The sequence below is a fragment of the Lissotriton helveticus genome, chromosome 11 (genome assembly GCF_964261635.1).
Source record: "Lissotriton helveticus chromosome 11, aLisHel1.1, whole genome shotgun sequence".
Taxonomy (NCBI): Eukaryota; Metazoa; Chordata; class Amphibia; order Caudata; family Salamandridae; genus Lissotriton; species Lissotriton helveticus.
In genome coordinates, this window is record NC_136072.1 from 35,499,273 (window position 1) to 35,523,829 (window position 24,557).

Genomic DNA, 24,557 nt, shown 5'->3' on the forward strand with positions numbered 1-24,557 from the left:
TCCAAATCAAAGTGACCAGCACATGAAGAAAGCACTGGGAGGAGCCTGGTGGACAGGAACAGGAAGTTGGAGACTGTGGGGCACTTCCTTCCTCCCACCCCCACCCCCCAAAATGGACTCCTTGCAAAGAAAAAGTGCAGGCAAATGTCAACCTGAGGAGTTATTCTGATAAAAATCATAATTTTCAAGGTTTATGCTGCCTGCTGGTGGATTTCTTGTGCGAAATTGCAAATTTTGCAATCTCGCAATTGCGAGATTGTCGCTGCCCGCCGCATCTACGTGTTTGCAAGTATTTACTCCCGCGAAATTGTATAGTATTCTAGTTGGCAAGTGCGACCAAGCAAAAAATCCGCTTCGCACGGATTTTACGAATTTTCGGCAAGTTCGCGAGAGTTCGCGGATTGCGAATTTACCGAAAATCCGCAAAATCCGCGAGCGGAACGGATTTTACGCCCATGCTTAGTAGTTGGAAAGAAGCTCCCAGAATATCCCTTAGTAACATACAGGAGAGGAAATTCATTAAGGGACCACTTGGTCAACAGCCATTAAGATCCCAAGAAAAAGAAATTTACTTCAGTAACAGGATTCTTCCCCTGTATGAAATGTAAGGCGTGCAGATACAGCTGTAAGGTTAAAGACTATATAGTACCATGGAGACAAGCAAAAGTGCCAATTACAAAGTTGCTTAACTGCAATTCAGATTACGCAATCTACTGTTTGACTTGCCCATGTGGTAAGAAATATGTAGGGAGCACCATCCATCCTGCCAAAAAAAGAATTTTGGAACATCTAAGAGCGATCAATAATAAAGACCCTAATTATCCGGTCGCACGTCACTTTGAAAAAGAACATGACAGTAACAGTAGTCTCCTAACCTTTTTCTGTTTGGACCAAATGGTAAAATCAGAGAGAGGGGGGATAATGTGAGGAAACTTCGCACACTAGAATCTAAATACATTATTAGATTGCAGATAAAGGCACCGAAAGGACTCAACAATGAAGAGGAAATGTGGGTCCATGTAGGCTAATGTAATAAGATTCTGACCTTACTTCACACATACCAATTTCCGTAATAGGGAGAGCACACAATTTCTATGTTAAGTCTAAGAATATTAATCTCATATCAGAGTAATACTAATTTCCTAGGAATCATGTACGTGCTGTTATATTCAAAAGCCCATCCAGGGCGTGATTGTAAATGAAGCGACCAACAAACCGGTTATAATAATTACATACAATGATTGACGATAAAATATTTTCAATATTTCTGTTGTGACATAAGTTTATTGTAGTACATATATGCACTCATAGATTGATAATATGATTCACATTGTGTATATAGATGACTGGCAATCAACGCGCTTTATTTAATTTGATGTACTTATGATTTAAAGATATAATGAGCAAAGAACAAGTTACTTACCTTTGGTAACGCTTTTTCTGGTAGATACAGTATCTGCCTGTGGATTCCTCACCTTGTGAATATCCCCCTGCATCAGCAATGTACGAAAAACTCTTTTGTAGCACGCCGGCGTGGACGACGTCACAGGAGCACGGCATCGCGCGCGACTCCGGCTGACGTCACCGACTCCTTATTAGGCCTACGTCGGCATGATGACATCAGTTCCGCCCTTTTTTCCGTGCCTTCGAGGCACCCGGACGGACCAATGACAGTAGATATACATACATACCGTGTACATTGTACATACAACTCAAAACTGCACACATAGTGAGAAGCAAGGGTATGAAAAACCCAATATATATACAAACATAAATACAAATATACATAAAAATACATAAACCCAGGAATAGCAGAGTGGACAACGGGGAGGCGGGTGGGTCAGTGAGGAATCCAAAGGCAGATACTGTATCTACCAGAAAAAGCGTTACCGAAGGTAAGTAACTTGTTCTTCTGATAGATACATCTGCCAGTGGATTCCTCACCTTGTGAATAGAATCCCACAGCAGTCCCCTCTCCCGGAGGAGGGTGTAAACTCTCCTATACCAGAAAATCCTGGAGAACAGAGCGTGCAAAGTGACCGTCACTCCTCACCTCGGTATCCAAGCAGTAAAGCTTTGCGAACGTGTGGAGGGAGGCCCAAGTCGCGGCTCTGCAAATATCCTCAACAGGTACACCCCTAGACAAAGCAGATGTAGCAGACTTTGCTCTAGTAGAGTGAGCTCCTATACCCTCAGGAGGGTCCTTACCCGCCAGGGAGTAGCAGATCTTGATGCATATTATTATCCATCTTGAAAGAGTGCGCTTGTGCACAGATCTTCCTTTCCTGCAGCCAGCAAATCCAACGAACAGCTGGTCATCCAACCTGAACTCCCTTGTTCTGTCCAGGTAGAAGCTCACTGCCTTCTTAGGGTCCAAGCGATGAAGCCTATCCTCCTCCTTGGAAGGGTGGGGGGAGGATAGAAGGTAGGAAGGGTAACAGACTGCCCCAGATGGAAAGGAGTTACCACCTTAGGCAGAAAAGCAGCCCTGGTCCTGAGAACCATTCTATCAGCATAAATGGTCAAGAACGGGGGCTTAGAGCTAAGAGCTTGAAGCTCACTAACCCTCCTTGCCGAGGTAATTGCGACGAGGAAGACCGTTTTGAAAGACAAAAGTCTCAAGGGACATGAGTGTTAAGGTTCAAAAGGAGAACCCATCAAGAATGTAAGAACAAGGTTCAAGTCCCATTGAGGTACAATAAAAGGTGTAGGAGGAAATTTATTTGTAAGGCCCTTAATGAAACGTAAAACAATTGGAGATTTAAATAAAGAGGGCTGGTCAGGCAAACAAAGGAAAGCCGATAAGGCCGACAAATACCCTTTGATAGTTGCCACTGCAAAACCCTGCTGGGCCAAGGAAAGTGCAAATTGTAGAATATTGGACAAACGAGCCCTTAAAGGGTCAATGGACTTCTCCCCACACCAAGCAACAAATTTAGACCACCTATAGGAAAAGATGGACTTGGTGGAATCACGCCTGGCTGATAAGATGACATCCACCACATCGTGAGGGAGAGAAAAAGAACTCAGGTTGCCCCGTTCAATCTCCAGCCATGAAGGTGTACGGTTTGGAGGTGGGGGTGTAGAACCTGCCCCTCCATCTGGGAGAGAAGGTCTGCCCTGTGAGGGAGACGGAGCGGCGAGCACGAGGAGAGGTGGAGAAGATCTGTGTACCACACCCTTCTTGGCCAATCCAGGGCGATCAAAATAACTTGGGCCCGATCTTGGCGAATCGTCCTCAGAACCCGAGGAATCAAGGGTATGGGAGGAAATGCGTAAAGGAGTTGCGAGTCTCAACTCAACTGAAACGAGTCTCTCAGTGGTCCTTGCATCGGAAACTAGAGACTGCAGAACGACAAGCAGTGAGCATTCTCGTGAGAGGCAAACAGGTCCACCTGAGGAGTTCCCCACGTCCGGAAGACATGACGAACCACCTCCGGGTGAAGCCTCCACTCGGGTTCGGCAGAGAACTGCCGACTGAGACTGTCTGCACGTACGTTCAGAACCCCGGCCAGATGATTTGCCATTAGACAAATCTGATGGCCCTGAACCCAGGACCAGAGACGCAGAGCCTCTCTGCAGAGACACTGCGACCCCACTCCTCCCTGCTTGTTTACATACCACATCGCGGTGGTGTTATCCGTCAGGACCTGAACCGACCGACCGCGAAGGGAAGGGAGGAAGGCCTTGAGTGCTAAACGTATGGCCCGCAATTCCAGAAGGTTGATGTGAAGCAACCTTTCTTCTGGAGACCAAAGACTCTTGACCTCCAGGTCCCCCAGATGTGCACCCCACCCTAGAGTGTATGCATCTGTTATCACTGTGGCCACCGATGGAGGCAGCTGGAAAGGCTTTCCTTGAGACAGATTGCCTTCCACGCCGCACCAAGACAGATCCGCCGCAGTTTCTCTGGAGATCCTCACTGACTCCCTGAGATCTCCGTTGTGCTGATACCACTGCCTGCAGAGGCACCACTGGAGTGCACTCATGTGCCAGCATGCATGGGTGACCAACAGAATGCAAGAAGCCATCAGACCGAGCAGACGAAGGACCTTCAGGACTGGAACGACCGCTCCATTGTGAAATAAAGGATTTATCTCCTGTATGTCGCGAATCCTTTGAGGAGGAGGGAATGCACGACACACAGTAGTGTCCAGTACTGCACCTATGAACAGGTTGCGCTGGGAGGGCACCAGGTGAGATTTGGGTACATTTATTGAAAAACCCAACCTGTGCAACAACTGAGTTGTCTCTTGCAAATGATGGAGCACCTTCTCCGGCGACTCTGCTTTGATCAGCCAGTCGTCCAGATAGGGGAACACTGGAATCCCCGACCTTAGTGAAGACCCGAGGCGCAGTAGTAAGTCCAAACGGAAGGGCCGCAAACTGGTGGTGTTGCGAACCCACCGTAAAACGGAGATACTTCCTGTGAGACTTCAGGATCGGAATGTGAAAATACGCATCCTGCAAGTCGATTGACACCATCCAGTCTTCTTCCAGCAGCGCTTGAAGAACCTGCGCAAGAGTGAGCATCTTGAACCTCCCCTGTTTGAGATAGAGGTTCAAAACCCTGAGGTCCAAGATTGGACGAAGTCTGCCATCCTTCTTGGGGATCAGGAAATACCGGGAGTAGCATCCCTGACCCCTCTCCTGCTCCTGAACCACCTCTATCGCACCCTTTCTGAAAAGAGCCAGGACTTCTTCCTGCAAGAGAAGCAGGTGGTGCTCTGAACAATAACCTTGGCAAGGAGGGTAATTGGGGGGAAATTCCCAAAAGGGAAGAGCATACCCATTCTCTACGAGATTGAGAACCCAAAGATCTGATGTAACCAATTCCCAATCTCGTAGAAAATAGGTAAGCCGACCCCCTACAGGACCCGCATGATCCAGAATGGTGGATCTAGGGCTGCTTTGCTATTGTAGGTGGGGGGTGGGTATTAGAGGAGGAAGTTGAGGAGGAGGAGGCTTGACGACCTCGGGCACGACCCCTTTATTTACCTCTGTAGGACTTGTACAAAGGATTCTGCTGTTGCTGCTGCTGTTGGTTCTGCCTATAGGCATGAAAAGTAGACATTCCAAAAACCCTGAATTTCCTGGTGGAAGAGCCTGCTATCTTTAAACCTTTCTAGGGCAGCATCAGCCTTCTTCCCAAAAAGGCCAGTGCCATCAAAAGGAAAATCCATCAGAGCAGCCTGGACATCAGATGAAAATTCAGACGATTTTAACCAAGCGGCCCTTCTAGTGACGACTGAAGATCCCATTATTCTAGCCACAGAGTCTGCCGTGTCCATGCCACTCTGAATCACCTGGCGAGCTGCAGCCTGCGTGTCAGACACAACCTCATTGAAATTCTTCCTATCCTCCTCCGGAAGCTTAGATGATAACTGCTCAACCGTGTCCATCAAAGCATTTACAAATCTGCCCAGCAGACAAGTAGCATTTGTAGACCTCAAGGCCATGCTACTTGACGAGAATACTTTTTTGGCATTCTGATCCAATTTTTTCGAGTCCTTATCCCCTGGAACCTGTGGAAAAACACCAGTAGACCTCTTTGAACAAGCCGCCTGAACATCCAGACTTTCTGGTGAAGGATGGGAAAGTTAAGAACTCAGGGTCACCAGGTGCCACCCTATAGCGTCTCGCCACAGTTCTAGACACCGCAGGAGCAGTCAGAGGCTTTTTCCAGACTTCCATTATCAGTTCAGTAAGAGCCTCAGTGAACGGGAGAGTCGGCTCAACAACAAAAGAAGGTGAATGTAGAACCTCAGTAAGGATGTTAGATTTAAACTCTATAGAAGGCAAAGTCAAGTTCAGCAGTTCTGCAGCCTTTTTAATCACAACATGGTATGGAGCCACATCCTTAGAGGGTGCATCAGAAACTGCAGGCAACCCCCACTCTGGTGAAAATTCCAAACCACTTGCAATATGCAGATCCTCACAATAATCTTCCTGATCGAAGTTCTCCTTCCTCTACTTCTGGATCCTCATACTCCTTCTCTTCCATGAGACGCTGTGCTTTATGCCTCAACCACTCCAACCGAACCGAAGTCGTCGGATCCGGTAACGACTCCGATGGAGTCGGGGCCGGCGAGTGAGGAGCTGGAACAGCCTGAGGATGGGAAGCTGGAACAGGCGTCGAATCTCGAATCCGATCCCCAGGTCGCTCCGGAGTCGGCGAAGCCATGTGCGGAGTCGATGGCCTCGGCAGCGCCGAACCAAGCCATGGTGGATATGGCGTCGGTAAAAATGGCAGAAAAAGCGCCGGGTCGTAAGCTTGAGGAACGCCCAAGTTGTAAGATAATGGACCTATGGGACCAGCCGGTGCACCAGTGGGGTACATTGCCCTGGCATACACGCCATACATTGCATTAAGGAAATGTGAATGGTCCTGTCCAGGAGCATGAAACGGAGGGTAAGAACCCACTGGCTGCCCCAGAGGTGGCTGCACCGGAACTGTTCCTTCTTGACCCTCCTGTTCTTCTGGGTGATGCACCGGAGACGCCGGAGCCTGAGGATCTTCAACGTCATCCTCCTCATGCGCTGAAGACTGACACGGATCCAAAGTCGGATTCAGTTCCGGATCCGGAGATGGCCCTCGGGACTGAAAAGGTGAGGCTACACCTTCATGCTCACGAGATGGTGATGGAGACATGAAGTCCTTATGATGCTTACGAGGTGAAGACCTCTTCTTCGAATCCGACTCCCTGCCGGAATGATGCCTCGAGCTATGCTTCTTCCTCTTATGTTTTTTCTTCGAGGATCCCGAAGCATGACCCAAAGCCGACTCCGACGCCGACTCCGAATGGGACCTCGACCTCGATCTCGGCCTCGATCTCGATCGCGTCTTCGACCTCGATTTCGACTTTGGCTTCGACCTCGAGCGTCTGGATCTTGACCTCGAAGACCTCTTGGCATCCTTTCTTTTTACCTTGGCCAGAAGGAGTTTAGCCTCTCGTTCACGCAGAGCCTTTGGGTTCATTTTGGAACAGGAACGACAGCCTCCGACATCGTGGTCCGAGCCCAGACACCACAAGCAATCATCATGCGGATCGATTATGGACATCATCCTGGCACACGAACCGCACTGCTTCAATCCTGTCTTCTTCGACGACATCTTCGGCGATAGACAGTGGCTCGAGAAAGATACAATAACACACAAATAGCAACAAAGTTACTATCCGCAACACAAGAGATCCCAAAAAACCGTTAGCATCGACGGTGCGGAAAAAAGGGAACTGATGTCATCAAGCCGACGTAGGCCTAATAAAGAGTCGGTGATGACAGCTGGAGTCGCGCGCGATGCCGTGCTCCTGTGACGTCGTCCACGCCGGCCTGCTATAAAAGAGTTTTCCGAACGTTGCTGACGCAGGGGGATATTCACAAGGTGAGGAATCCACTGGCAGATGTATCTATCAGAAATGTATTTACTGGTTTAGATACAAAAAGACCCATTATAGGATGGCCGCCGCACTTTAGTTTATTTTTTATTTCATTTTTTTTATTTTTATTTCATTTTGTTGATACTTACTGCACATGAAACTTTCTATGTTCATGAACTGTGATGCACTTTTTTACTTATACACGAATGAGTAAAGTTTTGGTTGACACTGACGAAGGCAGAAACGCTGAAACGAGTTTGTCAACTTGTAGCAGAAGCGTACAATAAATCTTGAATATTGCCTTAACCCCCTTGGATGGCTTTTTGTGTGCACTCGATTGAAGTGGTTCAGCAAATAGAGGACCAGGATTTGGAATATATATATATAGATATATATATATACATATATATATATATTACCTACTGGCGGTCGCCAGTAGGTAGTTATAGTTAGGACCTAGTTTCCATAGGAAATCCGCAACATTCTATTGGGAATAACTTTGGCGCCGGTTGTTGAATCTTCGCGAATCTTTCAAAGAAGATGGCCCGCTCGACTCCGCTCCTTCCCTGAAAGTCTTGGGAAGATTCGTCAAGCGGGGGCCGAGAAAAAAGGGGTGTCCCAAAACGTGCTTTCCCCATGTTAATTTCCATAGGACGATTAGACACGGCTGCAGCCCGAACGGCTGAACAGAATTACAAGAAATTTGGCAAAATGGTAGAGTCTGATTCGCAGATCGCCTTTTTGTTTAAATGGTGTAAATCCCTCCAGTAGTTGTTGAGAAAATCAAATGTGAAAAAATGTATATATCTGGGCGGAGCCTAACCACACATCTCATCGTGAGATCTGATTGGCTGTCAGCACTTCATCCAAGAAGTGTTGGCAGCCATCTTGGGACCAATATACGTGATAGCACATTTCAGTTAATAGAAGGTTTTAGGACTTTAGTTACATTATAAATCATTTGTTGATGGTACCATACTCATTTTAGGAATTGTGGTGTGTTCTAAGGTGATTTTACCATGTGAAAAAGCCTTCTGCTGGGATATCATAAATCATGTTTGAAAGAAAACTATTATCTCATGCTTTTCCCACAGTCATTTGGAAGGGGATCTATAAGCTAAACTGAAAGCATATTTTCTGCAAATTCACATTATCTTTCTTAGTCATGTGAGAATGAAGGCTGACATTCTCAGTAAAACATGTACATCCAACAAGGACAGAGACTGTCAGTTGATTCCTTTGTGTTCTACTGCAGCTTCCCAGAGTGTTCTAAAGAACAACTAGAGCGCTAACAGTCCTACTTATTACAAAGGTATGGCACACCTGAAGCCATCTTGATTGGAATAAAGTGGCAACTCTTAAAACCTTTAATTTAAAAAGGAACAAAATGAGGGGGTATATGTTGCCATAGAAAGATTTCACTGAGTCACTTTTACGGCCATGGTACGTCAAAACCCTGCGCCTGCTTAAAGCAGGTGTAAGGAGTGACGCACTATGTTAGGCATAGGGCGCCCCTGAGCATTGGTGGACCACGTCGCGCCAGCGACACAACTTCAGCAATGTGCCACCCTTACGTCACAGGGTGCGACACACATCGCCCTATCCTTGTGCCAAGGTGCGCAGCATTGGGTAAATGCGATGCATTTGTGGTGGCGCAGGGAGGGAATTGCGTGTCGCATCTTTTCTGGCGCATCCCTGCAGATTTGCAGAGATGCGCAAGAACTCGTAAATCTGCCCCTGTATTTCTAGACACAATTTAAACAACCAGCTGCTAATCTGATCCTTCTTTATAAGGTATGTCGCCATCATGGACATCCACACCACCCATGCCACCTTCGCCTGTCCATTTTGTGATGATTTTGTACAACTACACAGCTGAAAGCTGTCTTGGTCTTGAGGAAGGCTTTAACAAAAACATGTCTACCACATTCATTTTTAAAGAGGAAAACAAATTCTGTTGATCATGAACCAAATTTTCTGTAGGACCCTTCTCCCTTTTTGAGAGCTTCAATCCCTTAGTTTTGCTGCATGAATATTTATCGTTTTGTTATTATTTTTAAGATATCCAAAATAAGACGTCAATATTAAATATTTTCGTTTAGTTTGCTGCATAATATTTCGTATATCTTGAAGTTTTTCATAATGTTACTTAAGGTAGTGGTCTATTAGTGGATGGGTTTTATTTTATTTCATCCTTCTTTCTTCATCAGTTTATTGATTTAAATCCCCCGTCCTACACATTACTGCTTGGTATTTCCTGTGTTCCCACTGGGTTACTGAGGTTTTATCTTTACTGACACTATTCACACACTAGAAGCCAACATACCCAACGATGGATGAAATCAATTGGCAGAAAAGCTATAAATATTTCTAAAAATAAGGATTTTCTTTTTTGAGATGCTGTATTGTATGAAAACTACATCAGTTTTTATTCATTCAGGTGCACTAATGCTGCTTTTTTTATTTTCAGATGGCATTACATCTGGTTCCCATATTTACACAGATAACATGAATATTTGAACTGAAAGTGACTAACCTTGCACTCTGCATCTGTGCTGTTGAAAGCAAATATTGAAGACAAAACCAGAATGACAGTTCTTTTTGGGATATTAGCTGATGAAAGTAATTTGAACATATTTAGTGACATGGATTATAAAACTACAATGTATTTTCACAAAGCAGAGGAAGAAAGCTGACATTTAAGCTTAGCCTTTTTGAGCTATTTTGGACTTACCTTTACTAGCCACTGGCACAAAAAACAGGCTTTGCTCTGAGCACGTTTCTCCCTCGTACCCAGCAGGGCACGTGCAGATCTGTTCCGCGCAGCGCGCGCCCGAGAGGAGACACGTGCCTCCGTTCAGGCAGTGGTTCGCGTCGCACTCTGAAGAGCAGCAAAACGTTCCACTTCCTGCAAAAATGCAGCATACATCTACTTAGGTTTATGGTTTAAAAAGTGGATAAACAATGACATGAAAAACAAGCAGTGGCAAAGCCAACTATTCTCAGGTGTTTCTCTAAAGAAAGCTTTGGAATGAAAAGGCAGGGGGAGGGGAGATGATAGGAGTGTTATCATCTGGTTTTGGTATCCCTAACTGATGTCTATGGTGTGTCCATTAAGTGAAGTTTCAAAATGTCCATAAATGTAACTCTCGCAAGCAGGTTTTCAAGCATGAGTGAGTAGCTCACAGATGGAACTCAGAAATTTCAAAGCTCTATCCCCAAATCTGTCAAGAATACTCCTATTATCCACATCATCACTGAGACTTCAATCCCCTCCTGTTTGCTATCCATCAGCACTTTGAATTCTGAGATATTTGATTTGAACTTTATTAATTGACAATATTAGTTCAAAACTCCCAGATTTTAAGTTCCCCCTCCTACAAAAGAGGCTTCTCCAAGTAGTTCACTTACCATTAATGAAATGCTTAAATGCTTGAAATAGAAGCAGGCTTTTGTGCTGCTTTTTTGTGAAAGGAGAAGCACTCATGGGCTTATTTAAAAGCCCCTTGCGCCAACTATGCATTATGTTAAAACGGTAAAAGAGGCGTAGACCAGGTGAAGTAGGTATAAAGATCTCTGCTTTATTCTTTAGATCTCTTCTTAGTTACAGGTGACCAGATGTAGTTAGATCCATGGGAATGCCCCACCAGGAGCAGGCTCTCCACTGCTCAGCCCAACCACACCAACTGACATACTCATACAAACCAACACAACCAACATTCCATCTGATGTCATCACTGGCTGAGCAGCAGGGAGAGAACCACAGTAGGAAGAGTGTAATAAGTAAAAGTACATTACAACACATCCCCCGCTTTACAATGAAAGAAAACAAACAACACAACACATGTGAAGATGACAAAACACACGTTCCAACAAAAGAGGATGCAATAATAAGAAAAATTATACAACATCCCCAAGCTAAAGTGATCCGAACAACAAAGCATGAAAGTTGCCAAACATACAATTGAGGACAAACGAAAATGGATGAGAACTCAAATACTACACCCATCTCCCTTTCATAAAGATCACAAACAAAAAAACCAAGTTAATTAAAACATACTTCAAGACCAGTGGAAACTATCCACATAACTCACGTCCCAAACTATGGGCACAATTATGAGTAGCCAAATGCACCATAAACTAAGGCGCACAACAGAGGCAGAAGAGGGATCTACAACCCCCAACTGTACAAACCAAAACACTAAAATGGGTATCCTTTTAACCCAAAGCAACCATTATTATGGTAAGCTTAAACCCCTAACATATGAATCACCAAACTCAAAGTGCACAACCAAATAGCACAGTCCAAACACTTACTAAAGGCATTAACCACATACAGGGTTTAAAACCAAATAGGAGAAGCTACACAAAAGGTAAACTTCCCACGTGTGCACCCGTAACACACAGTCCGAAAAACACACCAGGTGCGTAACAATGACGCACAGTCCAAACATAAATTAAACCAGGGTATCCCTTAATCCAAATTACAGACAATAATTCCATTGGGAACCATAAATCTAAAACCAACAAATTATAGGTATTCCATAACCCAAAGACAATCTAGGGTATCCTCAAACCCATGACAACCCCACAATTACATGACTCCGGGGCATATACTACACAAAAATAAACTCATTTGGACTCCAATCACTCCATAAAATAATAAATATGACTTCCCCAAACATGAACACTCAGCGTAACATATATGAGTCCAGGCCTCACACACAAACTTGAACTAAAACTCACACACAAAATAACATTTCAATGACCAGTATAAATAATATTATTAACATTCATGTGGTCCGATGAGCGATCTCTCACCCGAAGTCTTGAATCTGAATCCGTAGTCTGCTAGTATTATTATAAATCCATAGATGTCCAAAAAATCTACCAATAAGTCTGCTGAAAAACACCCCCTCCATTGGTAATTTGATAAACAGTACATTTTCTTGTAATGTAGCATGAAGCATTATACATTTAAAAATCGTCACCTCACGTCTGCTCACACAGCTGATTGAGAGTGTTATGGCTTGCTTGCAGTTTGCCAGGAACGCGGTTGGAATATCCATGGTAATGACTCCAGAAGTGCTCCCACACAACTGTTCGTGCCAAAAGATAGCTGCGCCAAACTTTTAAAATGGTAGCACGCAGATTACGTTGTCCCGGGTGGCTACCGGTACGTTAAGGCATCATCGCGTGCATAATCAGCACAATACTCTCGAACCACCTCACGTAGGATCAGACGTCATACTGAAGACACGCAGGCAAGGTAAGATGTGAGCGTGTGAAAACCGAACTTTCACAAAAGTTCAAACCTCGCACACTTCAATGACTATTGCAATCACATTCCGGTTAATTAAAAACTTGTACCCAGCATGGCTTCAAATTGAATAACAGTCTTCCAAAATTGCTTAACACCATGTTACATGCTCCCCAAATGAATTATCGAAGTGAATATCCAACGCGGTGCTATGAACTCTCTGTCATGGGTCATAAGCAGTTGAGCTGCCGAAAGTGAAGTTCTTGTTCACTTTCTTTTGATCATGTTTTCTTTCATGCTGTCTGCTATCAAATAAACAAACACGGAATTAATGACCCATATTGAGCTCTGTTCACTCTCCAAAGGGTCGTATAGCAATGTTTCAAAAGGGTGTTCAATTCAGAGCACTTCTCTTCTTGTAAATAGTGTCAAAAACGCTCGATTTTTACATCTTAAAAACGGTAGTTCAAGGGTCAAACTCTCTTTCTACATAACGTAGTATACAGTCTTTTGATGTTAAGCTTAAACAGGCATACATAGAGAACACGCTATAATCTGTTGGCAGGCAGGAAAAAGGAAAGTCCATCATGTACTGCCATAAAGTGGTTGTAAGAATGTCACTTTGCAGCTTCAGGCAAACGCTCTAGCACGCAAGGGCAGTATTTCTCAAAGCTGTTATATGAAAGAATATAACATAGACTGTCAGTCCTTTTTCAAAACCTGCAAGGATACAGAAACTGGCACAATTCAGTTAAGGGCGACCGTTGGCAGGGTTACTGGTGGGGCAATTGTGTGCCTAGTTTCAGCATATCCATATGTCAATGTTCACTTACTTGGGTCTTTTAAGTCTCATAAATTTCCAAACTGAAGGAAACTTTTCTTAATATTCTTACTCCTTCAAAGCAGCTTCATTTACTTCTGTCTTTAAAAGTTAATCCATCAAGGTAGCTCCATGGGTTCTTTGAATCGTCGCCAGTGTTAAAACGGTAAAAGAGGCGTAGACCAGGTGAAGTAGGTATAAAGATCTCTGCTTTATTCTTTAGATCTCTTCTTAGTTACAGGTGACCAGATGTAGTTAGATCCATGGGAATGCCCCACCAGGAGCAGGCTCTCCACTGCTCAGCCCAACCACACCAACTGACATACTCATACAAACCAACACAACCAACATTCCATCTGATGTCATCACTGGCTGAGGAGCAGGGAGAGAACCACAGTAGGAAGAGTGTAATAAGTAAAAGTACATTACAAACACATTACTTTTCACAATATTAAAAGTGATGCATCATTTTAAAATGTGCTCTCAAATTCAAAGTACAAATCTAGCCTAGCATGCCCCCATGCCAGATACAAAGCATTGAGGGCCATATTATCAAGAAAGGGCGATAGATTATCGACGCTTTTATCGGCAGGAAACTGCCGCCAAAGCGGCGATAATGGGTTTGATAATATGCCCTTGTGAACTCCCATAGAAGCCCAGGTTAACACCAGAACCTGGGTTCTATGGGAATTCACAAAGGCATAATATCAAGCCCATTATCGCCGCATTAGCGGCAGTTTCCTGCCGATAAAAGTGGCGATAATGTATCGCCCTTTCTTGATAATATGGCCCTAAGTGAGCCCCAAAATTGTCCATCTGTGAAGGGTTTTCAATAAAATATTGCTAACACATTCAGAAATGACTGCCATGTATTTCCACATATCTATAGAAGCGATCTTTGAATTGTTTTAATAAACCCATTCAAAAACAACCATGGATGCACACGCATTTTTGATGTCCATCTTTGAATTACAAAACACAAAATGCCCTCACGGGATTTGTTTCACAATACTTCAATTAATCAATCAGTCACCAAACAGTGATCTTCAATCAACAGAATGCAGGAAATACAATTTATTGTGTTATTTATTCACAATTTTAAAAAGATGAAATATGGTAACTTACATACTACTCGAATATTTGCACTTAGTCATCAGTAGTATAAAACACTTTTCGCTCCTTTATATGGACCAGTAAAAAGACCATACATCACATTCTCTTTAGAATATCAATGAACCCATTCTGAGGTCATAAACATGATTTTTATATTTGCGAAACAGTGTTTAACTGTCGACGTTTCGGTCCCCCGTTGGTCTATACAATCCTCGGGACCATCATCAGGACGGACAAGTTGCACATCAATATCTACAAATAAATACAATCAAAAAGAAGGAAAACCCTAAATTCCCTGCATATGAAGTATCGTCTGCTCACTTACAAAACAAACCAAGTGACCAACACCCAAAGTGTTACCAGAAAGTTCCCCATATTAATTGGTGTGGAGAGTGTGCTAGAACCCATTAAGTTGTAATAACCATATAATACCAAATCTTAAGTTATTTAGTAATGGGTAAACCATCATTACCAATCACTTCCAGCCGGAAGTTGAGATTCTGGACGTAACTCTATTTTCCTCTGATCTGCTGAACATAGGGAATACAATATAGCACAAAGCTACTATCAGTTTCTTCAACAGTTCTATAACAATATCGCAACCATAGGAGAAACATGCCTCTAAGTACTTAGAAAAAGTCACCAATGCCTTTTGATTTGATCTGTAAAAATCAACAACGGTCATGCATTCCCTTTCTGTATTTCCCCCCATCTCGATTGAGGAAGTATTAGCACTCATCTCCCAGATAAAGAGTGGTTGCCCGTTGGACATTATCCCTGCACGTGTTATGCCCACATTGGCAATGGATCTGGGACCTGCTATCCAGAGGCTGATAAACCTCTCGCTGAGCACAGGACAGGTTTCGAAAGGATGGACAAAGGCTCTGGTCAAACCGCTCAGGAAAAACACTGCAACTCCCTGGGATGAGCTAGCCAACCTCAGACCTATATCCCTGCTCCCTTTGTAGATATTGATGTGCAACTTGTCCGTCCTGATAATGATCCCGAGGATTGTATAGACCTAGGGGGGACCGAAAGGTCGACAGTTAAACACTGTTTCGCAAATATAAAAATCATGGTTATGACCTCAGAATGGGTTCATTGATATTCTAAAGAGAGAGAGGCCGATTCACAGAACGACCTTAAGACAAAATCCTAAACTTACTACTTTTGGTATTCACAGAAGTTAGGATTTTGTCTTAAGTTTGTCTTAAGACAAACTTAAGACAGACTTAAGACGGACTTAAGACAGACTTAAGACAAAATCCTAACTTAAGTCTGTCTTAAGTCTGTCTTAAGTCTGTCTTAAGACAAACTTAAGACAAAATCCTAACTTCTGTGAATACCAAAAGTAGTAAGTTTAGGATTTTGTCTTAAGTTAGTTCTGTGAATCGGGCCCAATGTGATGTATGGTCTTTTTACTGGTCCATATAAAGGAGCGAAAAGTGTTTTATACTACTGATGACTAAGTGCAAATATTCGAGTAGTATGTACGTTGCCATATTTCATCTTTTTAAAATTGTGAATAAATAACACGATAAATTGTATTTCCTGCATTCTGTTGATTGAAGATCACTGTTTGGTGACTGATTTGCATTTATTGAAGTATTGTGAAACAAATCCTGTGGGGGCATTTTGTGTTTTGTAATTGATAATACCCAGTCCTTACAGGAATATTGGGTGGCTCTGTCTTGTTTATAAAGTCCACCTTTGAAGGCATTTGTAATATTTTAACATATGCTCATACATAAGTGTCACCAACTTAAAATAATGTTGTTAAAATATTACAAACTCATTACTAAGTACCCGCTACGCACCCATGCGCCTGCACATATGTGGAGCTTATGGTTTTCTCAATGTTTCTTGTCAATTTATTTGAGGTCTTTAGATTTTAACATTTTTATCTCTGTTTTAGCTTGAACAAGGTGTATTAAGGTGAGGATTCTGAAAGGATTAAAGAAGTTGTCTGACTAATGCAATTTGTAAGCACAGATATCTGTATGGGGTGTTTCTTAGTGAAAATCCAGACCGGGTAGAGCCTTTGCTGTTTGTATGAAATGTCCAGTGCTTTAGTAGGTTGTTCATTTATTGGGAGCATTTGGCGAATGTGCAAATGTTTTGTTTTTGGCAAGTGGAATATGAAATCTCACAGGAACATCTGCTATGTGGGACAGGTGAGATGTTCAGCCTCAGTGATTTAGATGTATGTTTAATCTCCAGAGAGAGGAATGAATATGTGTTCATTGTTTTAATTAGAGTGCTTCAAAGGTAATATGAAGTTATTTACCAAAAAAATGTTTCTTTATTAAATCTTAATAATATCCATTTACTTTAAATACATTTGTAATGCATCTACAATACATTTATATAACATAGATATATCTATTTTCACAATAACAATATTTTACATTGTCTTAGGTTAAAACAGTAAATAAACGTATCTCTGTTTTTATAATATCATCAGTTTTATTGAGACTGGCGTGACAATAATAAATATAACAGCCACAAGCATTTACACTAAACCCAGTGCTAGTGAGACTACAGTTACAACTGTCAATATGTCCATCTGCCCCGTACCCCAACATATGTACTAAGTGCAGAGTTAGGGTGATTAGAGGCGGGTTCGAATTGGCCTAAAGGGCACATTGGGCATGTCACATGGGCTGGTCTGACAGGTCAGTGTGAGGGTCGTTGCTTGGGCTTTTTATGGCTCTGTTTTATGGTCTGTTGGGTCGGGTTTTACTGTTATTTCCCTTTTATTACCACAAACATAGCCTGCAGTAAGCACAAATGGATACAAGCTCCTATATCTTGCAAAACAAATATACAGCATTTCTTAACAAGTTCAAAACTGCCCACATTTCACCATTGGTGCAGCATCAGCAGAAACAAAGAAACAATTTTATGAGCATATGGTATCTTCTCTTTAAGCCACATCCTCAGTCTTCATCAAAGCCCTTTCTGGAGACACTCTCTCGCCCCTGCTCACAATTATCAACACCTCCCTTGCCCAATGTTTTGTTCTCATGAGCCTGCAAGTTAAGCTAGATCATTTTCCTCCTTAAGAAATTCACCATCCATCCTGATGATCTACTCAACTTCAAGTCCATCAACCATGAACCATTATCAGTAAGGTCATTAATTGAAGCCTATACCTAAAATTACAATATCACATCAAGGCTCACAAGCTTCAGAAAATGCTGAAGCACTGAAGCAGTCACTTTCCAATTTGTAGATGAAAACATCTTGACTTCATATAAAGATAATATCTGGCACTATCAGACTCCCATAATATTATCAACCATCTCTTTCTCCTCCAAACAATGAAATTCAAAATGGGACTCACGACCAATGTCCTTCACTAGTCATCCACCTACCAGCCCAACCAACATTAGTTCATCCATGTTTTAGCCTTAGCAGTGATAGGATTCAGATCCTAATTCTGCAAGGACCATTCACTCTCTGGTCCTTTATGTCACTGAAACCAAAAATATTATGTGTTACCTTGATTCAGCCTTATCCTCTGGACAAGTTGGATATATGTTGACTGGCTACTCTTCCTCCTCTGCTCTACTCTTAGAGCAATGTCCTGGCCTTCTGCAAGTTTCTTAAACCTGACTCTGTCAGTTTCCTTAAGCCAACTGGTCATTGTTAGCAGATTTTTTATCAATGCCAGGATACCCCAAGGGGAATCTGATCATGCTCTATTCTTACGTCTGCTGAGGACCTGAGCTCCCTTTATAACACAAAAATGGCACAACATCTCAACACAGTCACCCATCTAAAACCCAAGACATCAAGAAGTATCCCATACAGATTTTGGTTCAATAACAACCTTAATATGGAGAGACAAGAACTGAGGCTGGTTATCAAAATCTGGAGACAACAACCCTCATTGACCCATCTCCCTCTCCTCCTAGCTGAATGCCTAAAATACAAAAGAAATATCTACAGAAAGAAATCCTCTTTCTTTTGAACCCGACTTGACCACCCCAGAAAAAGAACTTAAGACCTTTCCAACATCATCAAACTGCAAACCTCCTCTTTCCCTCAAAATTCAACTGATGACTCTGCTAAGCACCATGAAGAGTTTGGCAACTTTTTCTCAAAAAAAATAACAAACATCAATTTTCCCTGGACTGCACCACCTCTTCACCCCTTCTACCAATGATGATACCCTCACTATCACACCACCAATCAATGGTAGTCCCCCAAAACACCCCCCCAGTGGGCCAGGGCACCAACCACAATCACATACAACTGAAAATCAATGCAACCTGGTACAAGTTTGAAAATATTACTCAAGATGAAATTGTTAAAACACTTGCAATTATAAAGCCAGCATTGTACCATTCTGACCCTCTTCCCTCTACTCTTGTCAAAAATCTCAGAAACGTCATCTCCTCACCGTGGACTAAAATCATTCAATCTTCCTTATCAATCGGCTCTATGCCTAAAACTTGGCCAAGTCACACCCCCTATCAATAAGTCAGATGCTAGCCCGAATGACCTTTACAATTACAGACCAATAACTAATATTCCTCTCCTTGCCAAGACTATTGACAAATGTGTGCTCTCAAAACTCAACAACCAGATCGAAAAAGTAAACCTACATTACACCTTCCAATCTGGGTTCAGGAAAGGCTGCAGTTTGGATACTGCAATCCTGAACATCACCAATGAATTACATAGATCTCTAGACCATGGCCAGGCCTGCCTCCTAATCCTCCTCGACCTCTTTGCGGCCTTGATACAGTCAACCACAACATTCTCTTCAACACCCTCTCACAGCCTGCAGGCATCAATGGTACTGCCCTTCAGCAGTTTGCCTCATATCTGGACCAACGATCTTTCATAATCAAATTAAACAATTCCACATCACCAGCAGTACCAGGCCCACAAGGAGTCCCCCAGGATCAATCCTATCCCCTGACTTGTTCAACCTCCACATGGAACCCCTTTGCAGTGACCTTGAAACAAGCCAGAATTGACTATCATCTTAATGTCGATGACACCTAACTCCTCTTTAAAATCTTGTCATCTAAAAACATCAAGCACATTACAACACTCTTTCCATGGTGTAAGTTTGACTGACCAACAACCACCTAAATCTTAAATCCAACAAAATAGAACTCCTACTCATCTAGCCAAAAGGAAAGTTCTATCCTATCCATAAATGTCTTGACATCCTAATTGAATTAAACTGTAAACTATCTATCTCCAACTCTGTTAAGTCACTAGGGATTGCACTTGAAAACACTTGGGCATGAAAGACCATATGAATGCTTCAGCAAAAAAGTGCTTTGTACACATTGCAAAAACCTTGGAAAAATAATGCAACAATCACTGGTGCCCATAAAAACCACCTTATCCCTAATAAATCCGTACTCAACGCAGCAAGTAGACTTGTCTCTGGGGAGAGCCACTATGATCACATCACTCCCACACTTAAGAAACTCAACTCACTACCAATCAAAGCAAGAATCATATCCAAAACTGGCTGCATATTCCAAAAAGCTCTCTAAACCAAAAAACTATCTACCTCGTAAACAAACTGGCTCAAAGATGCCTCTGTGAACCTCAAACACACTACTCCTGATTCTGTCCAAATTCAAGTAGAAAAAAACACTTATCCGCTCCTTCTCTGGGAATGTGTCTAGAATTTGGAATGCTTTGCCATAGGATCTACATGACAATCATTCATTACTACACTTCAGAAAATAATTCGAATTACTTATTTTCAACAAATACATGAACTTGCCTTGATGCACTTCCCCCTCAACCACCAAACAGCCTAAACCTCACTAGCTTTGGAAATAATCTGTTAATATACTCCTACTACCCATGAAATAACCTTTTATCACAACCTCCAAATTATATGGTTCATCTATTTCACCAATTGTTATATATTATCACCCTGCATGCCTGCTATATTTTCTTGTGTATTCCTTATAAATGTTACTGTGAAAGCGCTCTGATAACTTCAGAAAAAGTTGACACTATATGAAACTCCAAAAATAAATACAAAATTAATTAATTAATTTATAGACCCATCCATGTAGATGATCATTTGTAGATCCTAGAAGCACAACATCACTTGTCAGAGTACTCCACAGAATCATACAGTCTGATATCAACTTCATCCTCTCTATGGAGCTATTTGGCTTTCCAATCTCTGATAACAGCATCAGGGGTCACCAAAATGATGACCACCTACAACTTTCCTTTTCAAACTTCTCCGGCCTCAAGCACTGCCTGAACCTTATTCAGTCCTGGATGTCCAGCACTTATCTGAAACTGATATCCAATAAGGTAGAATACTATTTGTTAAACAACGATTGAAATCAACAGCTTCTCCAAACCTGGCTCAACTCCATGAACCTGGACTGATTCAGCCTTCACGTACCACCCAGTGCCAAGTCTGTGAATTCAACCTTGAGACTGAACTTGCCTTCAATGAACACATCACCAAGAAGACCAAGATAGTGCTAGCTCACGTTACCGGAGAAAGTGGAAATATTCCTCCTAGATAGGGACATTAGAACTGCCATCCAGACATTTGTACTCTTACATCTAGATGGTGGCAATGTCATATTCCACAGCCAATCAAACCCCACATGAGCACCCATGAGAATTATCCAACAGATGAACTAATGCCTCACCCAGGACTTAAAGAAATTGCTCATACCACCCCCAATCTTCTTCAGCTCTTGTAACCTCCCAGCACCATTGTCTTCAAAGCCATCAAGATCAACACTTGTATTTCCCAAAGGATCTCATATCCAACATGTTCCCAGGACAGTCAATAACACCCATATATTTATGTACTTCAACCTAAGCGTTTTTTCAGGTCAGGAAAGAGCTGAGCGCACATCTTTTCAAAGGACGATAAATATAATTCTGTAAATGTCCCCCTTCCCATGCAGGTCTCAACGGCCTCCTTCCATTGCTGTTGGAAGATGCTCTCTGATGTTTTCTTCACATTTGGCCCTGTAGCTGTCCCTGGCTTGTTTGTCATATATAAATATGACATACATACATTGTCTGTATAACCACCTGGCAAATACAAAAAACAGTCAGTCTCTAAAGTGAAATATGGTTCTATCCTCCCACACTATTAACATTCTAACTGTTGTCATCACATGATGCATTCAACTAGATTACCAACCTCCAGCATGATTCTGAACTCACCAAATCAGTGCATGTAAATCAGGGCACACAAAGTTACTGTGTACAGAGATGCAACACTATAAGCCGGTCTCAACACTATTACACTTGAAGCAATCTATACTACATAAACATGCTACATGGGGTCATGTGAGTAATCATCTTGAATTCCTTGGGATATCCCTATATACATGTATACATATATACAATCCATCATTGTGCAAACTTGAGAATATACCTGGCTATTGCTAAGCAGTTTATCATCCACCCTCCCCAGGATTAGCAAACCATCTTCCTGCCCTCTCCAGGATGCACATGGATGCTGGCATACAATTCCTTATCTCTGTCCTCAACAGGAAACTACAGTATTATTTGTAATCCAACATTCTCTAAAGTATTACTGGATACTGTTGCATGGTTATTCATTCTTCTATCACCAGGGTATACCTCAATGCTTTCTAAATTCTATCATACTGAAAACCACAAGAGTGTTTGAGTACTAAAGTATGATGCATGCTCTGCAGGTTTTCTATTAATACTAATTAAGCATCCTGAAATATAAATCTAATTTGCATCATGAATTGCAAAAAACAATCAGGCCCTATGATACTGTGGTGCTAATGAGGGTTCCAATTTTTTTTTATAACAACGCAACAGCATGATCATTATCCAGCCAGGATGCTTACTTAAGCAGATGATAGGCACAATGAAAGCAAATTGAATAAAATCTTTACAAATATTGAAATGGTGAAGGACCACTTACTAATTGCTTAAATCCCTGGAAAAGCATCTTGGGCAGAGTGTTCTTTGTGCTGGAATTTGTTCTGCAGGTGTTGATTAAGTCCACCCCCTGAGAAACTCTACTGTGGTCAAACCTCCACCAATGTGTGCTCTGAAGGCTTGATTAGGGGACACTCCTTATGAAGATTCTTCCATATTGAGGACAGGTCTGTTGAACATGTAGCTCTACTATTAACAGTGTGCTTTAAAGACTTTTACTGCACAAAATGCAGTGCAAAGAGGTAGAAAACCAATATATTTCAGAGAACCGAGAAATCTGAAAAAATATTTCATGGTTGCCTGTGAAATACGGATTTTATCGTCCAAATAAATCTGAAGAGTTTCAATGTCGCCAGGACTACTTGATTATGTGGACTAAACTGTCTAGCAAAAAATGCAAATTACGGGACAAAGTCTCTGGCAGTATTATTTTAATCCATGTCTTCCAGAAAAACAATTTTGGGTGAAAAATGCAAATGTTGCAAATAATGTAGCAAATGTTGTGGGGAAAATTGTTCATTCTTAGTTGTGTGATGAACATCACTGCCGCAAATGCACTGACCATCACCTTTGCCCTTGGTTTTATCAAAAATGTATTCAAGAAATTTAAACAAAACCTAAACATTTGAACTCCATGTGTCTGTTTTTAAAGGCTCTTTAAAGAAACCCATGTGTTCAAGCCAACTACCCTAATATAAACATGTAACATAAAAACTACCCAATGGATAACATGTGTAATGCAATCCAATGTTGCCATCTTGGGGTTCTGGTGAACCTCAATTACAATATTGGATTGTATTACGCACGTACCTTTATACATCCTCTTTCGCTCTCTTTCGCACAGTCACAAAACTCATGCCACCCATCACGCCTCTAGAGTTACCTTTGTATCCAGAGTTGCAGGTGCAGGTGTAACTTCCTAACGTGTTAGCACAGGTTGCGTTTTGATGGCATGGGCTGTTTGAGCATTCATTTACATCACTGCAAAGTAGACCTAAGGAGCAGGAAGACAGCAGGGGTGTAAAACAAGGGGACCAAATGGGAATATATCTAGGAGACAAAAAAGGGCAAACATACACACTCACACAATCATGTATGTGGATGTAGCAATCATCCAATGTCACACTGAGGACTTGCTTTTATTCAGGGAGCGAGAACTTATGTCAAGAGAGACAACTGCATCTGGGCACAGACACATGCTATTTCAATGTGTAGCAAAGGGGTTTGAGGTCTAAAGAACAAGTTACTTACCTTCGATAACGCTTTTTCTGGTAGATACAGTATCTGACTGTTAATTCCTCACCTTGTGAATATCCCCACTTGCGTCAGCAACGTTCGGAATTTTTCTTTGTAGCACGCCGGCGTGGACGACGTCATAGGAACGCGGCATCGCGCGCGACTCCGTCTGACGTCACCGAACCCTTATTAGTCCTACGTCGGCGTGATGACATCAGTTCCGCCCTTTTTCCGTGCCTTCGAGGCACCCGGACGGACCAATGACAGTAAATATACATATATACAGTGTACACAGTACATACAAACCATAATAGCACACATAGTGCGTAGCAAAGGTATCAAAAACCCAATAAATATACAAATAAATGTACAAATAAGACCAGGTATAGCAGAGTGGACAACGGGGAGGCGGGCGGGTCAGTGAGGAATCCACAGGCAGATACTGTATCTACCAGAAAAAGCGTTACCGAAGGTAAGTAACTTGTTCTTCTGATAGATACATCTGCCTTGTGGATTCCTCACCTTGTGAATAGAGTCCCACAGCAGTCCCCACTCCCGGAGGAGGGTGTCCACTCTGCTACACCAGGAAATCTTGGAGGACAGAACGCGCGAAGTGGCCGTCCCTCCTCACTTCGGTATCCAAGCAGTAATGCTTCGCGAAAGTGTGGAGGGAGACCCAAGTCGCGGCTCTGCAAATGTCCTCAATAGGTACACCTCTAGACAATGCAGAAGTAGCAGACCTTGCCCTGGTAGAATGAGCTCTTATACCCTCAGGAGGGTCCTTACCCGCCAGAGAGTAGCA

General features: G+C 42.5%; 1 protein-coding gene across 1 annotated transcript in view; it reads right to left on the minus strand.

Moving 5' to 3' along the window:
• Window positions 1–24,557, minus strand: part of LOC144792231 (mucin-4-like) — a 160,810-nt gene that overhangs the window by 106,516 nt on the left and 29,737 nt on the right. The window contains exons 3-5 of the mRNA XM_078667137.1: window positions 23,403–23,513; window positions 10,114–10,287; window positions 9,916–9,992 (exon numbers count right to left, since the gene is read on the minus strand). Of these exons, the coding sequence (XP_078523263.1) occupies window positions 9,916–9,992; window positions 10,114–10,287; window positions 23,403–23,513 (362 nt within the window). The remainder of the gene's footprint in view (window positions 1–9,915; window positions 9,993–10,113; window positions 10,288–23,402; window positions 23,514–24,557) is intronic.